The 22,132-nt window shown below is 47.1% G+C and overlaps 1 protein-coding gene across 1 annotated transcript; it reads left to right on the top strand.

The window, feature by feature from the left end:
- The first annotated feature begins 1,079 nt into the window (after positions 1-1,079).
- SYT6 (synaptotagmin 6) lies at positions 1,080-21,100 on the top strand. The gene is made up of 6 exons (XM_064472432.1): positions 1,080-2,357; positions 4,249-4,807; positions 11,226-11,346; positions 12,897-13,068; positions 13,690-13,840; positions 19,528-21,100. Exons 1-6 carry the CDS (start codon positions 1,936-1,938, stop codon positions 19,597-19,599), a joined length of 1,497 nt encoding a protein of 498 aa, XP_064328502.1. The 5' UTR covers positions 1,080-1,935; the 3' UTR covers positions 19,600-21,100.
- Positions 21,101-22,132: the final 1,032 nt, after the last annotated feature.

Below are 22,132 nucleotides of genomic sequence, written 5' to 3'. Positions count from 1 at the left end.
GTTTTTTTTTTATTGTTGCTTTGTCTAAATTCAGCTATTTTTTCAAGGTAAAAATTTAGTCTTTCCACATATTGTACAGATTTTCTCAGCCTTATACACTAAATATCTTATTACAGCTGTACAAAACTAAACTGTATGACCAAAGGAAACAGGTCTTATGGCTTCTGTTTAAGGTGAAGCATACGTCAGGGATCACGTTTATAGTAGCTATGACGAAGCACAGGTGTGAGGCTCACAGTTTATATTCTAAGAGCTAAGCTGCCTGGAAAGGATGGATGTTGTGGGAGATTGTTTTAAATGCAGTTTTTGAGTGAGTCTAGTGTTTCCTAGAGCTCCTGGAGCGAGAAGCTCTTTGCTGTAGGTACACTCAGATGTGATCTAAAGAGGTGCTGTCAGCTCACATGGACAAAACTGAAGTATTCGTACCCGCAGCCATGAGCTTCGCGTTAGCCAGCTTGGCCGAGGGGGGCTCGCGCCCCTTCCCGGGGTGCTGCGGCCGACGGCCACGTCCCGCCGTGCTGCGAGCTGTCGCCTGCCGCGACAGGGCCACCGCCGCGGGCGAGCAGGGGGCCCGGCTCCACTTCGGGGTCCAGCCCCCGCCGCAGGAGACGAGCAGCCGTGCCCCGCGGATGCCCTTCCACGCACGATGCGCTCGCTTTCTAGCTCCTGCCTCCCTTCAGCTGATTTTACAAGAGGCTCGTTACACTCCCCAGGAGTCGTTTCAGCTGTGACTACCGAGACAGTTCAGAAACACATCTCGGGTAGTGAATTAAGTAGCTGCTCTGTTTCATGTGGTAACGCAAAATGTTTATGGTCCAAGCATACACGTAAACAGAGGTGCCTAACAGGTAATGGATATTGTGTATAAATTTCTCGAGTGTTTGGTTTTTTCCCCCCCGTCTTTCTGTCCTGACTTGCACTGAGGGAATTTAAGGAGTGTAGCTTTACCGGTCAGCGCAAATAACGCAGTAGGCAATCAAGGAATTGTCCTTGAACTCACAGCAATCTCTGACTGACTCAGCCATAGTCCTGACACTGCAGACTTAACTCCAGTGCCAAACCTGTCTTCATCTTCAGGGACTGGTATTCTTTGTGATTCGGAGCTCTTGGAATTTTGGTTTGGGTGGGAATCTGGGAATTAATACACTGTAATAAAGGAACTAAAAATAGCCAAAGTTTTCTTTTCTTGAAGTGCTGTGAATCATTTCACAGCCTAGATCATGTATATATCTCTGTCTATATATATATCTCTTTCTTTTTTCCTGATTCTTCAGCCATATATATGGAAGCTTTTTCCTCTTCAGAAAAAGATAGATATGCTGAAATACATACCGTATGAGGTAAAAGTGACTCAGAGAGTATCACAGATTCTGTGCTATTTAGAATAAGGAAGAATGTGTAGTACTTTCTGTACAGCCTCCTTCTATGGTTGGTTTCACTGCATCAGCAGCTTGTGATTATTTTTTTTTTAATTGGTATTTACTTTCTATGCCCTATGGGCACATCTGGACAAGATGTGAGTGTTGATAGTACAACAACAATCTGCTTCCAGGACCGTGGCAGATAGATTCTTTTAATATAGTGTCTGAACACCTGTGGTATGAGGCAAAATGGCAGTTTCTGCTGGTGCAGCACTGGAGCTTGTTTCTATCATGCGATTCTGCAGTTCTTCTCGATTCCAGACTCAGCGGTTTGCCAATGCCACAAAACAAACCGAGGATGATATTTTATAGACAGTCTAAGCATCATGGCACAAAACTTCATAGCTCTGGCCACCCGGAAAAGCCCATTTCTCCCCAGATATGTCTGGGGCAGGAAAAGGTCTGAAGTCTGTCAGGGGGTGTTCACTTGGTTTTGACTCTTGCTTGCAGAACCTGCCAAGAGCTCTCCGTTAGTCATGATATAAGACAGTATGGAGCATTTCATCCTTCACTTATGGCGTTCTCACCATCTTTCTTTTCTTTTCTCCTTTCCCGTTCTTCCCGTCTCCCTGTCGCTGTTGCCTTCTCTCCCCCTGTAGAGCTCTCCGTCAGCCTCCTTGCAGTGATAGTTATTGTGTGTGGACTGGCCCTGGTGGCAGTTTTTCTGTTTCTCTTTTGGAAGCTGTGCTGGGTTCCCTGGAGGAACAAGGCCATTTCTTCTAACCTGGCCGTCTTGCAGAGCGAGGCAGGCTGCAATAAGGAGAGCATGGCAGACAAACTCAAGGACACGAGTGCCATAAGTTTCCTGGAGGCAGCGGTGAAGATCAGCCACACATCGCCAGACATCCCTGCAGAGGTCCAGATGTCCATGAAAGACCACATCATGCGGCGCACGCGGATCCAGAGGCAAACAACGGAGCCTGCGTCTTCCACCAGGTGAGCGGAATGCAGGGCTCTGCAGGGATGCTGTGCCGCGGGGCGGCTGGCAGGGCGGGAGGAGCGCTCAGTGGAGCCTAAGGTTCAGATACCTTCAGGGAGGCTAAAGAAAGCACTCCCATCTACATGCTGGATTACTTTCCAAAGACCGGTCATTAACCAATTAAAGTGTTAAGACTGGCTTACTCTGGGCCCTTTTAAAAAAATCGAGGAGTCAAGCCCTATTGCTGTGACTTGACCTCATTGCGTCAATCTGTCAGTATGCTTTGGCCACTTTAATTTTATTCCGACATGAGAGGTAGGCTGAAGTATCAATGATGGTATGCTGTCAGACAGAATTAGACCTCCTTGCTCTCTCTTGTTGTTGTGGCTCCTAGCAGAAACCATTAGATAAGCAGAACTGACGTATCGCTCGCTGCACTAGCTTAGAACCAGCTGCGCTCAGTGCTTGCGCTCAGTGCGTGTCTCTGTCTCAGCCAGGGACAGAGATGTCAGCACCACACTCAGTAAATCAGGATAAGGCTGTATTAACCTTGGGACATCATCTCGGCAAGAATACTGAGAAATACGGTACCTCTTCCTTGACACAGAAGGCCGTGAAACTGGGACAGGAAGGGGTGATCGCAGGGTCCTGGCTGTGCCCCAGCACTTCTGCTTGCTTTGCCGGCCATGCCCATGATGTGTGCAAGAGTGCACACATTCCATTGCTCAGGAAATTGGCTGCAGTATTGCAGGATTAATGAGGCACCGATCACAGCCTTCTGTTTGAAGAAGCTGGAGTTAAAGTCAACATGGTGCCACCCGCAATTGTGCCACATACTATTTTATTTAATTGCACTGCTTTTTGGATAGCTGATCGCCTCTGTCATGCACACGCTCGTTCTGCTTTTATTACACCTTTCCAATGGAGGAGAAAACAAAAGCTCAGCCTGTCTGAATTAGGACAAAGTGGGACTTGGTTGTATGAGGGAAGATTTCAGACCCACCTTCTCAAGGGAAAAAGCCCGGCATGAACCACAGGCAGGCAGCCAGACCTGGGGACACTGGGGAACAACCTCAGCAGTTTGGGATCTGTGACTCACAGCCCAGCCTAGCCCAGGCCAAATGCCGTTGAGGAACCTGCCAAGGAGGAGTGAGGTCTCTGAGCACCATGTATCACGGAAAGCCAATGCTCTGGCTATACAAGTTCTTGGTATGGTTAAATAACTCCATATGCTGCTCTTGTAAACAGCAGATAATCTGAAATAATGCTGTGAGTCCACAGAAAGCTTTTATGCTTTGCTTAGATAAAGCTTTGCTTACATACAGTTTCCCTTGTACTGAAAGGGGGCTCAAGGCAAGAGGCAGCTCCCAGATGAGGCTGTGCATGCCCCTCTGTCAAGAATTATCTATTGGCTTCTGATGAGAGTCTGCTGGAGGGGTTTGGAAGCAGCAATACCCAGAGCAAGACCTAACTTTCTGAGATGGCCGTGGTTCTCGCACTTTAAAAGTTTCTTTTGCCTGAGGGAGACTTAGTGCCAGTACCTCGGAAGGGCAAGGACTGAGGGTGGGGACGAGGCCCCACACTGGGTTGTCTATGGCTTGGTTAAGGAGTTGTTGGGTCTCATATATTTAGCTGTGGGCTGTTATGTGTGTAACAGGTGAAAAAAATGCAGCTTACTGCAAATACCCTGAAAGTTAGGAAATTTGCTGGACTGGTTCCTTTGACCACCGGGGGTGTTCCCACCTGTGTTCATTTCCGTAACACATGTACTTTCTGCACGGAGGTCAGGAGCACCTCTTGCATTTGTTCTTGCGCTCTCCCTGCTCTCCTAGCGTTAGTAGTCCAGGGGAGAGAAAGCAGAGGCATGTCCTTGGAAAACCATACAGCTGACGTGTCTTCCTCCCACAGGCACATCTCCTTCAAAAGGCACCTTCCTCGGCAAATGCACGTATCCAGCATGGACTATGGCATGGACCCACCGGCTGTGGCTGAGCAGCCGACCAGCATCGGCCGCATTAAGCCTGAACTCTATAAGCAAAAGTCTGTTGACTCTGAGGACCCCAAAAAAGAGGCAGCAAAAACCTGTGGGAAAATTAACTTCACTCTCAAGTACGACTATGAGAATGAGACGCTGACTGTCCGAATTCTCAGGGCTTTTGACTTGCCGGCCAAAGACTTCTGCGGCAGCTCAGATCCCTATGTGAAGATCTACCTCCTGCCCGACAGAAAGCGCAAGTTCCAGACACGAGTCCACAGGAAGACTCTGAACCCCACCTTCGATGAGTCCTTCCACTTCCCCGTGCCCCATGAGGATCTGGCAAGCAGGAAGCTCCACCTGAGCGTCTTTGACTTTGACAGGTTCTCCAGACATGACATGATAGGAGAAGTTATCTTGGAGAACCTGTTTGAGGCTTCAGACCTTTCCCGGGAGACTTCCATCTGGAAGGACATTCAGTACGCGACAACGGTGAGTATCTGCTTTGGAGGGTCATCCCTGCCATGGGAGCGTTTGCAGCACGGTGCTGTGGGGTGGCCGTGGTACCTGTGCATGCGGAGGACAGGTGCCGAGTGTGTGGTGAGTGGCTCCAGGGCAGGATGAGTTGGGCTTCTCTATTTGGCTGGACTGTCTAAAGGGGTAAGTCCTGCACAACTGCCAGCTGAAGGGTTTATTGCCTCCCTGCAGATGGTACTGTTAGCCCTGGGACCTACAGCCATCGCACGCAGGGGTGGTGAAGGCTGTTGTGGTGAAGCCTGTCAGCTTTACCAGAATTCTGGTTTACTGGAGATTCATCCCCTTACTTAGTGTCTTGCACTTACCTCACCTGCAACGAGTCTCACTGATACCAGTTTTGCTAAAAACCGAGTGGTTCAGTGTACTCCCTGTCCGGCATCCCTTCGACATGTGAAGGGTCTCAGGTTCTGGTTGTCTGCCACGTGCACATGATAACAGTAAGAATTAGCTCTGGAGAGCCACAGCCAACCCGTTGGAGGCACTGGGCTTCACCCTACTGAGGGCGCTCTCTGATGTGTTGCTGGCAACTCTTCCAGAGCTTGATGGGGGTCTTTTAGTAGTTCTCTTGAATTCCCTCTGAAAGTGAAACCAAGCATCAGAGAAGGAAATATCCCAGCCACTTTCAGTGTTGCAGGGAGCTGGCGGGAGAAGCCACCTTCTCACATTGATCACTGAGCGCTGAAGCAATGACATTAATCTCTACATAATAAGCTGTCTGCTCCACCACCATCCTCCCTGGGGGACCTGGCTGGTTCTGAGGGCAAACAAATGATTGAACTGCTTTGCAGTTGGACACCAAGTCAGTCACCATCTTTGTCATCTCATGTTGTTATTTCTGAAACTGGAATACGCGATGTCCTCACCCCGTGGCTGAAAGCATGGGCCCTGGCAAATCTTTCCTAGCCACTGGCATAACCCCATGATTTGCAGAAATCTGTCTTGCAACTTCCTTTGTAGCTCGTCTCATACCTTTGCTGTCCCGCTTCCTGTACTGGGGAATGAACTTCCAATTATGAATACGTATTGCCTCGTGGTCAGCACATCATAAGACATTTGCTTTGCAACTCTTTGCAGCTTTTTTCTCAGTACCATGTTCCTCACCAGTTGTACCCCTTGGACACTACTGTTAGTTCTTGTTCTTTCATTGCAGTGCGTTCATGACTTTCTAAGAGAGCCGTGAGGTCTGGCACGCATGTGCAGCACGGTATCATGTGCTGTGGCGCGGCAGCTGGGACTTGCTGCGGGTGCTCAGCACTCAGGCACCGCGGGGCATACGGTGTGCGTGCAGCACGTTGGCCCCGGTAGGTAGCTCCTGGGCTAGCAGCTGCCCTGGTAGGGCACAGAGAGTGGCCATCGTGCTGCTGTGGCAGTACAGCTTTTGCCATGCCTGTCCAAGGATGCCAAGATTTACATGATACCTGTTGGGTACCCCGGGGCATTGCTGGGAGCGTGCTATGAGCTGCAGCGGTGTTGCCTTTTGAGCACCTTCCTTGCAAGTGAGGTGGGAGGGAGGCAGAGGGTCATCCATGAGGAAAGCCAATGGTATTAGCAGGGTGTTTACAGCTCTTGGCTTTCAATCCACAAATACCACGTCTGTTATGATTAATGGATGGTAATGAAAGGAAAAAGCTGGCAAAGAGGCAAGCAGGCATCAGGCACATCCATTCGCCTGGCAAAGGGTGGCTAGGAGAGGAACAACGTTCATCGTGTGCGGATGCCTCTTGGAGGCATCTACCTGTTTGCACCTGCTCTGCCTCTGAAGCCTCAGCTCGCTGTCAGCTCTGCCAGGCTGGCTGTGATGTGCCACGGTGTTGAATCCTGGGGTGAAGTCACTTGTGTGGTGCCAGGGAGTTTCCTTTTCCTTGCTATATAATCAGCACACAAAAGACCTGTGGGCAGGAGTAAAACTGGGAAGGAGTAACAGTTGGTTTCACTAGAGGAAAACCACATAAAATGCGTAGCAGCAGGAGAAGGTTATGGAGTCTTTAACCTGTGTATGTTCTGGGTTTTGCTGGGAAGGTTCTGCAGCTCACAGAAGTAGTGGGAGTTTTCCTAGCTGACAAAGCATACCAACATACTAATAAGCAAGTGCCAGATTTTACACCTGGGGCACAGCAACCCTGGCTGTACAGGCAGGCTGGGCTCTGCTCGATGGCAAATTGAACACGACCCCCAGCGTGCCCTGGCAGCCCCGAGGGCCAGCCGTGCCCTGGGGGGCACCGAGCCCTGCATCGCAGCCGGGCGAGGGGGGGATTGTCCCGCTGTGCCCCGCGCTGGGGCGGCCTCACCCCGAGCGCTGTGGGCAGCGTTGGGCGCCGCAGGACATTGGGGGTATAAAGGTACTGGAGAGTGTCCCGAGGAGGGCACGGAGTTGGGGAAGGGTTTAGAGGGGAAACGGTACGAGGAGCGGCTGGAGTCCCTGGGTTTGTTCAGCTGGAGCAGAGGAGGCCGAGGGCAGCCTCATGGCCTCTGCAGCCCCCTCCCAAGGGGGGGAGGAGGGGCAGGGCTGGTCTCTGCTCTCTGGTGACCAACGCCAGGACCCGAGGGAATGGCAGGGAGATGTGCCGGGGGAGGGTGAGGCTGGGCATTAGGGGAAGGTCCTTCCCCCAGAGGGTGGTGGAGCCCTAGTACAGGCTCCCCAGGGAGGCACCACGGCACCAGCCTGGCGATGTTCCAGAAGCACTTGGACAAGGCCCTCAGAGACACGGTGTGAATTTGGGGTGTCCTGTGCAGGGACAGGAGCTGGACTTGATGGTCCTTGTGGGCCCCTTCCAACTCAGGGCGTTCTATGATTCTAATTTAATGGAAACCTCCCCACACCCCAAAACAGGTGGAGAGACGCCAACAGAAGTGTGGTTGAGGGATAAGGCCCCAAAGAAGGTGTGAGAAGAGCCAACATCATGCCCAAGACACGTTGTGTAGCAGCCTTGCAGAGCTCCCACAGAAACATCGAGTGCTGCATTTCACTCTGTCCCCTGATCCTCTCTGTGCCGTTCTTTGGGAATGGGCCAATATTGGTACATCTCAGCCAGTTGTAACACACCCAAGGACATTTCTGTTTAATCAAAAATGAGAAGGGTAAATACAGTTTTCATAAACCCAAGGAAAGCTCTGGGTGACTAATAATACATTAGATCAATCCTGTGGGTAAGAAGATAGGAACGCACTTAAGCAATGATTTAAGCTATTCAAATAGGTAGCACTCAACTATTTAATTAATGATCGTACAGCTTGTGAATCAGTGAAACATTTTTTGGTTTCAAGTCTGCAAAGCTTATTGATTCAGAGCTTTCATTATTTCCTAAGAGGTACTGATAGGAATTTTGGAAATGTCCCAATGTCTATAATCTGCAAGAAAATAATGTACCCACAGGGCACGTTTTACTCTCCTGTATTTATGGTTGCAAAGAAAAATCTCTTGACCTAATACAATGAGGTCAAAGAACAATTTATGTTAATTTTATGCCCTGAACAGGTCCTCTCAGTGCAAGGAGAGGAATAGAAGATGAGATGATGCCCACGGGGTGCTCTCACGAGCTCATATAGGGCTGCTCTCTTCTGACATTTGTGTCCAAGGCTTCCTGCTCTCGTCCCTCCCAAACCATCGCAGACCGAGGAATGTAAGAAAGAACAGATCCAGCCCAGCGTGTCGTTTGAATGCCAATTGCTGTTGCACTGTGCACTGGACATAGCATCCAGTGTAGCTGGTGCACAGTAAGATTCAGGTGATCGTTTCTTTGGGAATAGAACAACCATTTCTAATCATAATTTTAGAATATTTATTTTAAATTCTTTTCTATTGTCAGTAAAGTCTATGGCTGAGACTGGTAGATGCAGGGTCTGACTGGAGCTGGAGACACTTAAGCGAGCAGGTGCAATCGAGTCCTCAAGCTTAGTTCTGACGCAGTGGCAGCGTTTGCAGCAGGTGCCAGACACTCGTTACAGAGTGCCTTCTTGGTGCAGTTATTTGTTCAGGCTCTTTGTTATGTAAGGCCATTAATCTTAAAAGGGGAAGAATACCTCTAAAGGTAACAGGAAGTGCTGTATTTTAAAAAGAAAATTTTAATTTCGGGCACAGTATTTTTGAGTGGTCATTTTAAGACACTGTAAATGAATGAGGTTCTGTAAATCCTGAGCTCCCTGTCCTCTGAAAACTGGGCACATTGGGGTCAGGCAGCAAGAACCCCGGCTCAGCTCGGCTCGCAGGGTACAGGTGACAGCAGAGGTAAACCTGCCAAACATTTCTGAGCACTCAGCGGCGGTGTTTGTTGCTGCTCTACCTCCAAGGCAGCAGCCCAACCCAGGGGCACCCGTTGCGCTCAAGGTGCTGTAGCTGCAATGCAGTCAAGAGTTAGAAGCTGCAGGGGCTCTAAAAGCTCTTTTGTTATGTGATGAAAACGATTCTGGTACCTTTAGTAGTATTTGTGAGGCAAGAAATTTAGCTCCCGGTAGGCACATCAAAGGTACTAAAGGCAGAGGAATAACTGCTCAGTAAATGTTTTTACCTGTTCCATTACCGGTCACTGACAATGAGGCCGTGACACCAGATCATTTTGTTGCGTTGGAAGGAAAGCAGTTTCGGCTGCATGTGGTTTATTAAGGCGTGCAAGAGATCAGAGTGGGAACTCTGAGTGGGTGAGAGTATTAAACTCTTATTTATCACCTACAGCACCTTCTGAGATGTTTATTTAGATACTTACAAGTCTAGTCATACGTTGCTCTGCCCAGAAAACATTTGGCTGCCACTGTTTCTTTTCTACACTCTATGCTTAAGAAGCTTTTCAATTTATTTGCTAGTCAAGTGAAGTCTTGTCAAGAATCAACAATTTTATGTAACGTTCATTAGTATTCTGTACGTCTAAGTGGGATAAATATCTAATCGTTGCCTGACCAGAGAACAAGAAGGAAATAATTTGGCAAAAATCTCATCCATCAACAAGATCTATTCTCCTAACACTTAGCAAAGCTTTAAGTGCCTAATGCATTTACTTGTCTTTTTAGTTCCATCACTCTACTACTAACAGCTACAATTTCTTTTCAGGAGATCATTATATCACATTGAAATTAACCAAATACTCCATTTCCAAAAATAAATGGGTTGTTTGCTCTACAGATGTGGGATCTGTATCTACAAAATAAGATATTTTTTTTTTTAATCCATTTTTGGAAGGTATTTTGAAATCTTTCTGCTGACTTCAGAGGATAATGCTTTCTAGTTTAAATAGGACTTCTGGATTGTTTAATTTTTTCTCCTGAATTCCCATGAGCAAGGCAATGACGGAATGGACTTTTAGGAGATGTAGTAGATAAGGCTGGGTGTGTAATTGGTGCTAAGAGCTACGTGTAAAAGTCGTTTTAGGGGGCACTACAAGAGTAAATTATATGTGCCTCTATGTAATCCAGAAACTACCAAATGTTTCTGAGTGCCATCTGCTGGTTAATTCACTAGTTATATACATACATACATGTGCCTCATACTGCATTTGTTAGCCCTTTGAAGGCATCTCAAAGGGGTTGGTGGTCCAAATGGTAGAAAGCGTGTCACAACCTAAAAGCTCAATTGCTACTAAATGGAGCCTTTCATGGTTCTCTTCTGTGTTAAAGCTCTGACCCCCTGGTCTGAAACTACCTGGTAATCCCTGCTCAGCTTCAGAGAAAATCACCGTGTTAGAGCTGTCTGCGTTCTCGGCCACAATGTTAGGCACCAACAAAGCCTGTAAGCCTCTGTTACTCAACCAGTGGCAGCAAGTGTGCTGGAAAGCCACTCACTGCATGTGTTGTGGTGTACGACCAGAGAGCTACGGCACCTTCTCCCCTTTCTGTGATCGCGCTCTGTGTTTGGTATTTCTCCATTTGAAGAAATAGATGTTAGTGTCATACGCTTGGCACTAGAAGATGCATACCAAGCACACGAACATGCATACCAGAAGATGTATATCAAGCAGAACTTGATACTAATATAATTCCCTTAATGGCCTTCATTTGGCGTTAGATATCACTTCACTTCTGCATAAGCAATGGAGCAGAAAAAGAGGAGCGCGTTAGCTGTAATGTTGCAACAAGAAACACACACTGAGGCAGTGGAAGATTAGCCTTAGCTATGATCTGAAGCTGTAACATTTGGACACACTTTTTTCCCTGTTCCCTATATTCTTTTTTAGCCGAATCATGTTGGGATACACTGGAAAATAAATTCTGCAGCACCGCCATATAGTAAAGCATCATTCACTTGAAAATGACAAAGTGGAGAAAAGCCTGTTTCAGTGTGAGTGCTGCTGCATGAGTCCTGCGCGAAGCATTGTGGTGGAGGGTGGGGGCAGCCTAGCTGGCCCTTGCATGTTTCCAATGTAATGTGTTCTCTGTTTTATTAAAGGAAAGCGTGGACCTGGGAGAGATCATGTTTTCCCTTTGTTATTTGCCAACTGCAGGTCGCCTCACCTTAACAGTCATTAAATGCAGGAATCTCAAAGCTATGGATATCACTGGTTACTCAGGTAGGTGCTCGGTGGCTGAGAAAGACCCCTTTGCATCCACACAGCTCCTGCCCCGCTTGGGGCAGCCTCAGTGGGCTGGGCTTATGTCTCGATGTCAAGGCTGTATCGTAACTGAAACACCTGGCAAAACTTTGTCCGTGTTTTAAGTATGCGCAAAGCTTTAGAAATAGGATCATCTTTTAAACCCATTCCCAAGGCCATGAATCCAGGGAGGGTGATTATATACTACTCAAGGAGACTGCCATCAGTTTCCCATCTCCACAGGAGGGTTTGCAGAGTCAAAGCTCAGGTGCATCTCTTGGCTTGGATGTGTCAGACCTGTTGCAGATACTGACCCTAGCAGTTTTCTGTGAGTAGGGACGTTTCCATCAGATAACCCCCTCCAGCCAGAATCAATCATTTCACCCCAAGATTAGGAAAGGATCACGGGCCACCTGGGTAAATCCCAGGTGAGCGTGCATTCCTCTGTACAGTGGCCAGTACTCAAACATTAGGATCTAAGTCACTGTATGCATTCACAGTTCCAAAGAGTTGGCTTGAAAATTCAGCATGCATAAATTCTGGATTTCAACACAAAAAGCAGTTTCTTTTCCAGAGCTCAACATCATAGTATTTCAAATTCATCGATGACTTGTATGAAAGGCAGTAACAATAAAGTAAAAGATCTTTGCAGAAAACATTTCTACTCAGCTGGAGCTTGATGCCTTATGAAATGTCTGAGAACTGAGACTTCAGATGAAGCCAGCTCAGCGTTTCTGTAATAGTACATTGCACATTTACTGTTACTTGAAAATGCATTGAAATCTCCTGAGCAGCCGTTACAGCAAACAGGAGCTGTTTGTAACTTGAGGGCATTCTGCCATGATCAGCCGGTAGAAATGTTGTTCTAAAAGATCAGCATGTGAAGCAGAGCTGCTCTAACACCCTTTCTTTCTGCTGCTTTTTGACATTGGGAAAATGGGTTTTAAAATTCCCCTACTCGCTGTAACTCTGCTACATAATGTTAGCAGTTGGATAGTTTTGGTGGCAGTGCAGGAAAGGATCCCTGTAAAATAACCCCCTCTGCCTGTTTGGATCATCAAAATTCTGCATTAAATTTTGATCTCTTAGGCAAATTTTGAAAAAGTTACATTTTTACTTCAGAGAAAGCACTGAGTTTGCTGTCTGTGGCCATGCAACTAACACAAGCTAGAATGCCTGAGCGCCTGTTAGCATCTTCTGATGAATATGGGCTCTTGGTTTGTCATGGGGCCTTCTTACACTTGCAAACCCTTACCACAGAAAAACTGATGGAAACGGATGATTTGTCCTTCCAAGAAGACTGCAGTGCTGTTCTCCACTGCCTGAACCTCATGTCAGCACTCACACCAGTACGAGAAATGGTGGGTTCAATGGGTACACGGACATCCCTTTTTCTAAAAGTACACTCAGAGTGCCTTTGGCTCATGGTAATTTACAGTCCATCCTTTGATAATGCTGTTTCTATATTGTGGCAGTAACAAAATAAACCTCCGTAAACAGAAAGCCTTTTCCAATTTCTTCCTCTCCAGATCCATATGTCAAAGTCTCTTTGCTCTGTGATGGGCGAAGACTGAAAAAGAAGAAAACCACCATAAAGAAAAACACACTTAATCCCACTTACAATGAAGCAATAATCTTTGACATTCCCCCGGAGAACATGGATCAAGTCAGCCTGCTTATCTCCGTCATGGATTATGATCGGTAGGTGGGAGGCTGGAGGGGAAAACATCCTGTTGGGTGCAGGTTTTCCTGCTCAGTAGCCATTTCCCTTAGTATCACGGCCTTGACTGCACAGCTCCGTGGCATTTGTCTCTAGTGATTTGAAGTGTCGCTGTTATTTACGATTATGGAAAACTCCCTGCTAGAATAGTAAGTATGGTAAAGCTGGTCCTTTGCCATATGGCATTTTCTTGCGTGAGTTCTGTGTTCCCCTTCACTATTTGCTTGTCCTGCAAACTCTCATCCCGCTTTGGAAGGCAAATGGTCTCCCTCTGAGCAGCAATTGGTGTTTGAATTATCCGTTACTGAACTTGTGCTTATTCTTGCTGTACACCACTACATCACACATCCTTGAGATTCTGTATCTGGACTGATCTACAGCTGAAATAGTTTTAAAGTTGTAATTATTTCTGGTGATGGCAGTGCTTCCCTGTGCTGGGGGGCTGCATGTGCTGGCAGCCCCAGACGAGAGCTGGCTGTTGCGCAGATACGCCAGCCCGTGTTCACTAGCACCGCGTCCTGTGGCACTCGGGTAGCACGGGGTCAGCAGCCTCAGTCAGTCTGCACGAGCGATAATAATGTTGCTTTTCTGTCATTCTTCAGCGTGGGTCACAATGAGATTATTGGCGTTTGCCGTGTGGGGGTCAATGCTGAAGGACTAGGCAGAGACCACTGGAATGAGATGCTGGCGTACCCACGCAAGCCCATCGCCCACTGGCATCCATTAGTGGAGGTGAAGAAGTCTTTCAAAGAGGTGTGTGGAGTTATTCTTTCCTTTTAATGCATGTGCTGTGCATGACTGAGCTGGTGCAAGGCTTTCAGAGAGCTTCTACTCTCACTTGGGAATTTCTGACAAGAGCTGAGGGAATTTTCTTACCAGAAATGAACTCGAGAAAACAAGCATCTTTGTATTGTCTTGAAATAGCTCCTTGAGCTTGCAAGCAAGAGTGAAAGGGACTGTATTTACAGATATTACTGTTACTGTATTGGTTTTTGGTTTTTTTTTTCTAATTAGAGATTGAAAGCAGTAAGGAAAGAGAATGCTGTTCTGATTGCGAACAAATTGTCCAGGGACATCGCCTATTTCAAGTTTCAATTTTTTCATCCTGAAAGTTTTTTCTGTTGACTCATCTCTAAGCCTTTGAGGGAGAATAAATAGAACAAATGTAATTGCTCTAAACATCTCCTGAGAAAGAGATTGAGCTGATGCAGCCCCAGATGATAAAATAGGGCTGAAATGCCTGGGTACCATTTTGACCATCTCCAGCATTTTCTTTTTCCTTGCACTCCATTTTCTCATGCTCCTGTAGAGCTCTTTGGGTTTTGCCTGATTTGGGTCCTAAGTTCTGGAGGAAAGAGAAGTGGAAAATAGCACACGTGCCATTGATGCTTCAGGTATGAAAAGAAAGCCAGCATTTGTGGCCAATGATAGCATAATAAAGGCAACAAAACCTCCCACTGTGTCTGGGGCTAAGGAGGCATTTTCCCTCAAAGCCACAGACTAAGTACATAACAAAAAGCATCTTGTTTTCTCTTTGAAGTTCAGATACTGACTGCTACTGGAAGACAGATGGTAGGCTTGGTGATCCTCCACGGTAGTCTGAACTAGTATGCACCCAACCCTATGTTTCTTTGAAATCTGCTCTTTCCTCTAACCAGCAAGCAGTCTGCGCTCGGTGCTCTCTATCCCAGCTCTCATCCATCAGGCTGGTTCCTGAAATTCAGACGTGCCCATCCCAGAGGCAGGTCTGCCTGCTTCATCTGTGGGTTTCTTTCTTTCTCCAAGCATTTGTAAGCAGCGGCTGTGCGAGGTGAGGCCAGCCAGCTGCCCCAGCAGAGCTCTGCAGTGGTTTTCATTACTGCTGTGTCCCTTGGTGGACATTTCTCTATCACAGATGAAACATTGCTGCGGGGCCCTGTCCAGAGCCAGCGTTTATCAGAGGACTATCCTCGCTTCCCAGACCCAAGTCAAGTTACAATCAGTGGGAAAACCTAGCAATTAATATTTTAGTTTAAGAGACAGTGGCGATACATGTATCAGATATTGGAAATCTGAAAATTCACACTTGCTTGGACTAGGCACTTTGTGATCTCATATTGCACCACTGTAAACTGGGAGTAACTACCCAGGGTCAGCCGTGCAGAACTGGTGCAAATCAAACAGAATTAAACCAATGTGCAGTTTGTGTATACAGTAATAGTGCCTTTGGGTGGTGAGCAGCCAGGCTTTCATTAGCCTTTCCATGCTGGAACACTGGCATCGTACACACGAGCTGTAGCTGCTTGGGCAGGCAGCATATGCCATCTCACACTGCCACGGAGAGCTGGGGAGCAGCGACCGCTGCGTTTCAGCATAAACGCTTGGCGATCGATCATTTGATCGGTTAGCTCAATATCTGTATTATCCGTAGCACCTCACGGCATGATACCGGCTGCCACATCTGACCCAGGGGCAGGAGCTCCTTCTCCGGCTTGTAATTTATATGACTTTAATACACTACTTTTCAGATGCAGGTGGGAGTTTGAAAGAAAGACTCCTGTAAAGTTTTTGATAGTCAATAGGAAAAAAAAGACATAATTATTGTGACGAAACTCAGAGAAACAAAGGCAGGCATGTAAGATGACTCACCTTCTAAAATATACTTTGAAAACCACTGCTGAGACCCCAAGACTTTGGAAAAAAAACCTGACTGAATCATTTCACCCCCCAGAGCACAGGTCAGGAGCTCTGCTTAAAAGAAAAGGAAAAAAAAAAAAAAAAAAAAGCCTCTGTTCATCTGTTCCTGTATTTCTGCCACAAGCTGGTGCACGGAGCCAGCAAGCAAATGGTCCCTGTATTTATTTGCCCTTTTAAGTTTTAGCACTGCTGTCTGCAAATCCCTAGTGCAGCTTAAAAAAAAAAAAAAAGCCCAAACAGAAAAAGGCAAGCTCCTGGGCAGAAATTAATGGGAAATGGTATTTGTTGGTTACCACTAACAGTATCATCCTTTCCATATGTGTTTGTGCATCTTTTAAAACCAATCTGGGCTTTGATGATCAGCTCCGGGTCCCCGCGCACACGGAGCCGGCCAGGGGCCGCGGGTCGCGGCTGGGCGCTGCGGCAGGGCCGCCTGCCGGCTCCCCGGTCCGTCACCCCTGAGTGCCGATGCCGGGGAGAAGCTGCTGACCCCCATCCCTTTTTCACCCTTGTGTCTCCGTGGGGGCGAGCTGAGGCTGTGCTGGCTTCCCGAGTGCTCACCTTCACCTGCAGGAGCGTTTGCGGCCGGGCACCGGCAAACGGAGCGTTCGCTTTCTAGTGGATCCTGACGCTCTTCTCTGTCCGCTCTAGCGATTAGTAACAGCCTCTGCTGTACTTCAGTGCCTTTCCTGATTGCATGCTTGATCTTAAACCGAAAGCAAGAAAGCTAGGATTGAATTGTCCTTTTGAATGTATGAACTGAGCAATGGGTGACCGGAGCCGCTAACAACCCGGGACCGCAGAGCCGTTCGGGGCCTGCCGCCGTCGCCCTGTGCCGCTCCGCAGCGGTTCGTCCTGGCCCCTCGGGGCTGCGGATGGCTGAAGAAAAGGGTGGGGAAGCTGGAATTTCTTTACTCGCCTACACGCAAACTGCCCTGCTTGGTAAAAACTGGCCAAAAAAAGGGGCTTATGCCATATTTTGACTACAGGTCAGAATCACAGGTTCTGGTGAAGTTACCAGGAAAACCATCACCAGAGACATGTCGCACCAGGAGGATGGATCGGCCCTGGCCCCCGGCTCCCTGCCACAGCAGTGTGGGACGGACAGACGGACGGACAGCAGTGCCCTTGGGGCTGCGCTCCCTGGGCCGGGCCGCCGGCCTTGTCCTGCACTGCAGGCATGGCTGCTTGCCTGTCCAACAGGAGGACCCTGGGCAGCTTCGAGCCTGTTCCGCCAGCTGCAGTGCTGCTAACACGGCCCAGAAACCTCATTTCGGGGTCGGCAGCATGGCCTGGGCCTTCCTCCGTGAGCCAGTGCTGCTCTTTTTCCTCTTTTGTTGCTGGAGTCTTTAGGGAAACTTGCTTCGGTTACATTTCATGTCTTTGGTTGCTCCATATTTATCAACAGTGAGTAACAAACTGTAAGGACTGCACTTCTTTAAAGACCATCATCATTAAAAAGAACATGTGCAAATGAATCATTAATTACAGGCTTCTAAGTACTACCCTTACACATCTGTTTAGAAGGGGAGTTACTAAGCAGAAGATGAGAATTCCACTTGCTGTTGCATTTTGAAGTTATTCTGACAATGAACTCTTGCCCTCGGCACAAACCTGTTCCCATTTTTCAGCCCCGAGGTCCTGCTGGCACCTGCCACCGTGGCCTCGGCCCCCCAGCTGTGCTTCAGCCACCCCACCCATTGCCCTTTCTTCTGCATTTCTTGATACAGGTTAAGTGATATGTCTTTAAATAGAAATATAAAATTACAGTGCATCTCTCCAGACTTTGATGGAGACTTCTGAAAACTGGAAATTTCTCGGTTATCTATCAAAGCCAAACTCTGTCTGACATTGTGGAGCAGCAGCATCAGTGCAATGCAGGCTTTGATGTTGCCAAGTCCCTCTGACATTCAGCATGGAAACATCTATGTGTTTAAACTATTTCTCCAGATAAAAACCGATAACTTTGCTGAGAGCTAAGTCATGCCCATAATGAAGAACAGCCATTTATCTTTAAAGCTATGCAAAACCAGGCTCCTGCAGACTTTTGGGCATGTTTGACTTTCATTGAGCTGTTCCTATTTTCTGACTGTAACTTACACAATGGATGTTTCACCTTTTCTAATTAAATGAAGAAGTGTCTCCAGGTTCCTCACAGCACACTGGTCACTTGAACCTACTCTCGGAAGAGTTTTCATCACATTTTTGGAGTAGCAAACATTGTCGCTGTAACTGCAGGCAGAACAATGCAAGGAGCATGCTGAGGACTCTGCCAAAAGCCCATTTCTGTTGTGATTTCTGCTTATCTGCTGTTTTATTGGTAATTCTCATGGGGAGGTTGTATCCATATTATCAATTTTTCAGGGATTTTAGCAAATGCATTTGACACATGAAACATAGAAGAAACTGTTTTCTTACCTTAAGGTAGCCTGTTTGGAAGAACAACCTTTCCAGCTTCTTCATGCATTAATTTCTGCTCAGCCCTGATGGAATGTAGTCTGTGTAATGCAAACCTGTGCAGTGAGTTACTTTACACTGACTGGTCTCTTTGGGGAAGGAAATTGGCTGAATTCTTGACCCTGTCTCTGCCCCTGCTTTGTAACAAGACGCACACTTGTGAAGCGAATGATAAAACCCAGCCTCTGCCAGCTGGCTCCAAATGAACTCGAACGCGCTCTGCGTGCTGCACGGGCAGACGCGACCCACAACGGGCCGAGCGGCCGTCCTGTGGCGAGCAGCCCCATGGCGCATCGCCGCGGGGAACCTGCAGGGTTGCAGCAGCCGCAGGGGCCCGGGGCCGCAGGGGCTGCACCCCCAGAGCAGCCAGGAGGCACGGTGGCCCCGGCCCCGGGCGCGTTGCTGTTGCTGACGCGGACGGCGTCTGCAAATGGCCGTTTGGCTTGCTCAGCCTTCCCGAGAGCGCCGTGCGGCCGTCCTGCTCTCGCACTTCCAGTTGCGTGTCGTTTGAAATGCCTTTGCCAAGGCAAAGCTGAAGGTCGATTTGCCAAATGGGTTTTCACCCACAAAAGTGAAATTCATACATGCTAGAACATTCATATTAGCCTTGCAAAGCATTTCTGCTTATGTAGGAGAGGAGGGAATAGATTGGGGCGGGATGAAGCAGTGGAAATACCATGCCTCCTGTTGTCTCTGGGAGATGTCTGTCATTTGTCATTTGAATTTAATAAAACAAGATGGTGGGATGGGCAAGTACTCAAAATGACGAGTAATGGTTTTGAATTATAATAACAGCCCCAAGGCAGATGAATAATAATTTATGATCCCATAAGCATGGCAAAAAAATGTTTGCTACATCCACTGACTCTCTGATCTGATTTTCACTTTGAGAAACGTCTCTGGCACTGTGGACATAGCTTCTGTGTAGTCAGATTGCCAGACTGGAAAGAAGTAATTTTGCAATTAGGCAGTATTTCTAAAACAAAAAGGCAACAGCACTAAACCAGGAAGCAACAGAAAGCTAAACTGAGAGCAAACTTTGTCTTCATAGCACATACGGATACTGTATATTTTTCCTTTTTTATGAGCAGTCCTCATGATTGTGAATTGATTTACAAAGCAATAAAGTAAATTGTCAGTAATTTTTCCTGAGTGGTTAAACACAGGCAGTCAATAAGTTGAAACATGCTGTGGAGCAGATGAGGATACTGCAGAACAGGAGACAGGCAACACGGTAAAGGGTTGTGAAGAATTTAAAATAATCTCTCCTGTTTGCTTAGACTTGCTTTCTTTTTTTCTCCCACCAGTGGCAAGGCCGGGCAGCGAGCTTTGACAGCCAGGGTTCCTGTCCCTCGCCTAAACCACCACCCACACCGTGATACAGAGCGCGGCAAGTAAAACGGGACTAAACCAAGTTATTTTTGCACTTGGCCTACAGTCTCAGTAGTTTGTTGCTGAGTGGCGGTGGCAGCAGCGAGACTTTCTGGTCTAGTTGTTCCTGCATAAGTAAAGGCAGAAACCAGTTTTGTGGTCAAATATGTCTTTGTTTAATATGTCTCCCAAGGTGATGTTTTTCTGTGGCTTTTAATGTATGGATCTGTTTCCAGAGGAGGAAGGTGGACTGAGACATGAGCTGGAAGTTTGGTCTGAAAAATAGCATGTAAAATAGTTTTTAGTGTGTTCAAAGGCTGGAAAAATGCAAGGATGCGCTGAGTGTCTACAGCCAGCACAGGTGGCCAGGAGAGGGGACACCTGGACTGGCCGTGCTGCACCGTCTGTGCCCGCTTAGACGAGCAGCAGTGAGAGACGCAAGAGACCTCTGATCCGTGAGCAGCTCTTTCCACTTGTGGTCAGCCCAAATCCAGCAGCGTGTTCACAGGTTTCCTGTTCGCGTAGAGGTGTTCATGAGCTGTTAGAAGTTTGTGCAGTGTGTATCCCAAACTCCTTTTGTCATATATAAAAAATGCTGTTGATTCCTCAGGGGGGGAAACTGTTTTTTTCCCTGTATTTGAAGTCTCCCTAGAGCTACTTGCATGAACAGTTTCTTAAGACCCCTTTGTAGCTGCTGCTCTTTCCCCCGTACATCACCACGTTACCTGGAGTGGAGAGAACTGTGTTGCCACAAGCAGGGTTCAGACATAAAGGGGGAAAGATGTTACAGAAATAGGTGATATCCTTGCATGAGTGCTAGATCTTTATTTCTTATCTCATCCTAGTAATAAAGGGTGAACAAAAGGGAAATATAGAAACACAACCGATACTAAAAAAATCTTCCAAACTTTTTTCATGAACTATCAACACTTCCTTAATGAAAAAAGTTTCTAAGGCCCAAACCCTGGAAGAAGATCAAGTTTTGAAAAAAATGAAACTTTGCCGGTTCCTTGGCTGCAGAGGCCAAAAAAGAAGTTATAACATCCCGAGTACTAGCTTTGCGAACACAGCTAAATCAGCTGATCTTTATGAGGCAGCTGTGGATTTTGGACACTTTCTCATCGTGGATTTTTCTCTGAGTTAATAAGTACATTAGTGCTGCTTGTTCCACTGTAATTAAATTAACTAGATGCAAGGATTTTGCTTTTGTCTTAAAACAGAATTTGCTAGCAAGGCAGCCATTTCTCCTCACGTCAGATTAGCAGAACTGCATACATCGGCCCCAGTCGTCAGGTCAACTTCAGTTTCCATTTTCCTAAATGTCACAGCATCAGCCTTCACTGAACATCACGACTAGCAGAGAGGGTATTTGTTTGCATTGCTTTTCTGGGTAAGGTGAATCCTTTGTTCAGTGAAGGACAAATACCTGATTTCTCATCACACCTTGTGTCTTAATTCTCTTTATGTGCCACATGCTATAGAAGCAGAAACTCAATAAAATTATTTTATTTGTAAGTCTTGCCTTGTCTGGTGAAATACTTCCTCTTGTGAAAGCAGTAGTTGTGTGTTATGTGATTTTTAGATGGTTACAGTAATCACAGCAGATGCTATAACATGTGATAATAACAGGCCCTGGCATGGTATGAGGCACTGCAAGGGCAGACACTCCTTAGGCCTCGAACTCTGCAGTTCTTGGTTGTCCCGGGAGAGTCAACGCACAGCCCTTGGGGAACTGCTGAGCACTAGTCACAGAAGAAAAAATATATTTCGAGTGCTAACAGCTCACTGAAACAAAAAGGTGGCAAAACTGCATTAGCTTTCCAGCATAAAGAGGACTGCCCACTGGGGGACATGGCTGAGGACGTCCCTTTTCACGACAGCCCATCCTTTCAGGGGATGTGTCAGGTCATCTTATAGGAAAGAGTTTCTAACCATTCAAAATAATTGACTTACAGTGGTGGATGGTTCAAAAACTGACCGCAAGCCCCTTGAACCTTGACCTGAGCTGAACTGGGCGTTGGGGGTTTCGTGCCATGAATTGGAGGTGCCTCTTGCAGCAGATCAAAGCACCTGTAACGCAAGACGTACCCAGAAGAAGCTGCAGCAGTCACAGCTGGATGCAAGCATGGCACTTGACAATCATTAATTGCACTAACCCACTCAAATCCTTTTCTTCTTTAATCCTGGCTTCTTGGTTTTTGGTGTTCTCTGTATAATCTATGTCTTTTATCCATTCTTCTTGTTATCTAGGATTTAGTCAAAACATACGTGGGGTTTGACAAAAAGCTTCTATTTTTAATCCTTGCTTCACACAGATAATCAGTTTCCACTCAATACTGGCTGTCACTTGCGTTACTGGAAAACTGGATCTCATGCTAGTGACTAACACCCACGCCTAGATGGCTCAAACCCCCTACACTTATAGTTTAAATGCTGAGATTTTGCCACATCCCTCGGTGAGGGGATAATCAAACCATTGTGTGTTTGTCATCGCCTCAGCACAGCCACTCGAGAAGATTGGTCACACGAATGGAAATGAGA

The sequence above is a fragment of the Phalacrocorax carbo genome, chromosome 23 (genome assembly GCF_963921805.1).
Source record: "Phalacrocorax carbo chromosome 23, bPhaCar2.1, whole genome shotgun sequence".
NCBI classification, from domain to species: domain Eukaryota; kingdom Metazoa; phylum Chordata; class Aves; order Suliformes; family Phalacrocoracidae; genus Phalacrocorax; species Phalacrocorax carbo.
This window is presented reverse-complemented; position numbering and strand designations above follow the sequence as displayed.

Bases quoted from the DNA above. Each gene is read 5' to 3' on its own strand.
- SYT6 (XM_064472432.1), top strand. From the start codon at position 1,936: ATGGCGTTCTCACCATCTTTCTTTTCTTTTCTCCTTTCCCGTTCTTCC. The intron at 4,808-11,225 runs GTGAGTATCTGC...GTTTTATTAAAG, and splicing joins ACATTCAGTACGCGACAACG to GAAAGCGTGGACCTGGGAGA. The intron at 13,069-13,689 runs GTAGGTGGGAGG...GTCATTCTTCAG, and splicing joins TCCGTCATGGATTATGATCG to CGTGGGTCACAATGAGATTA.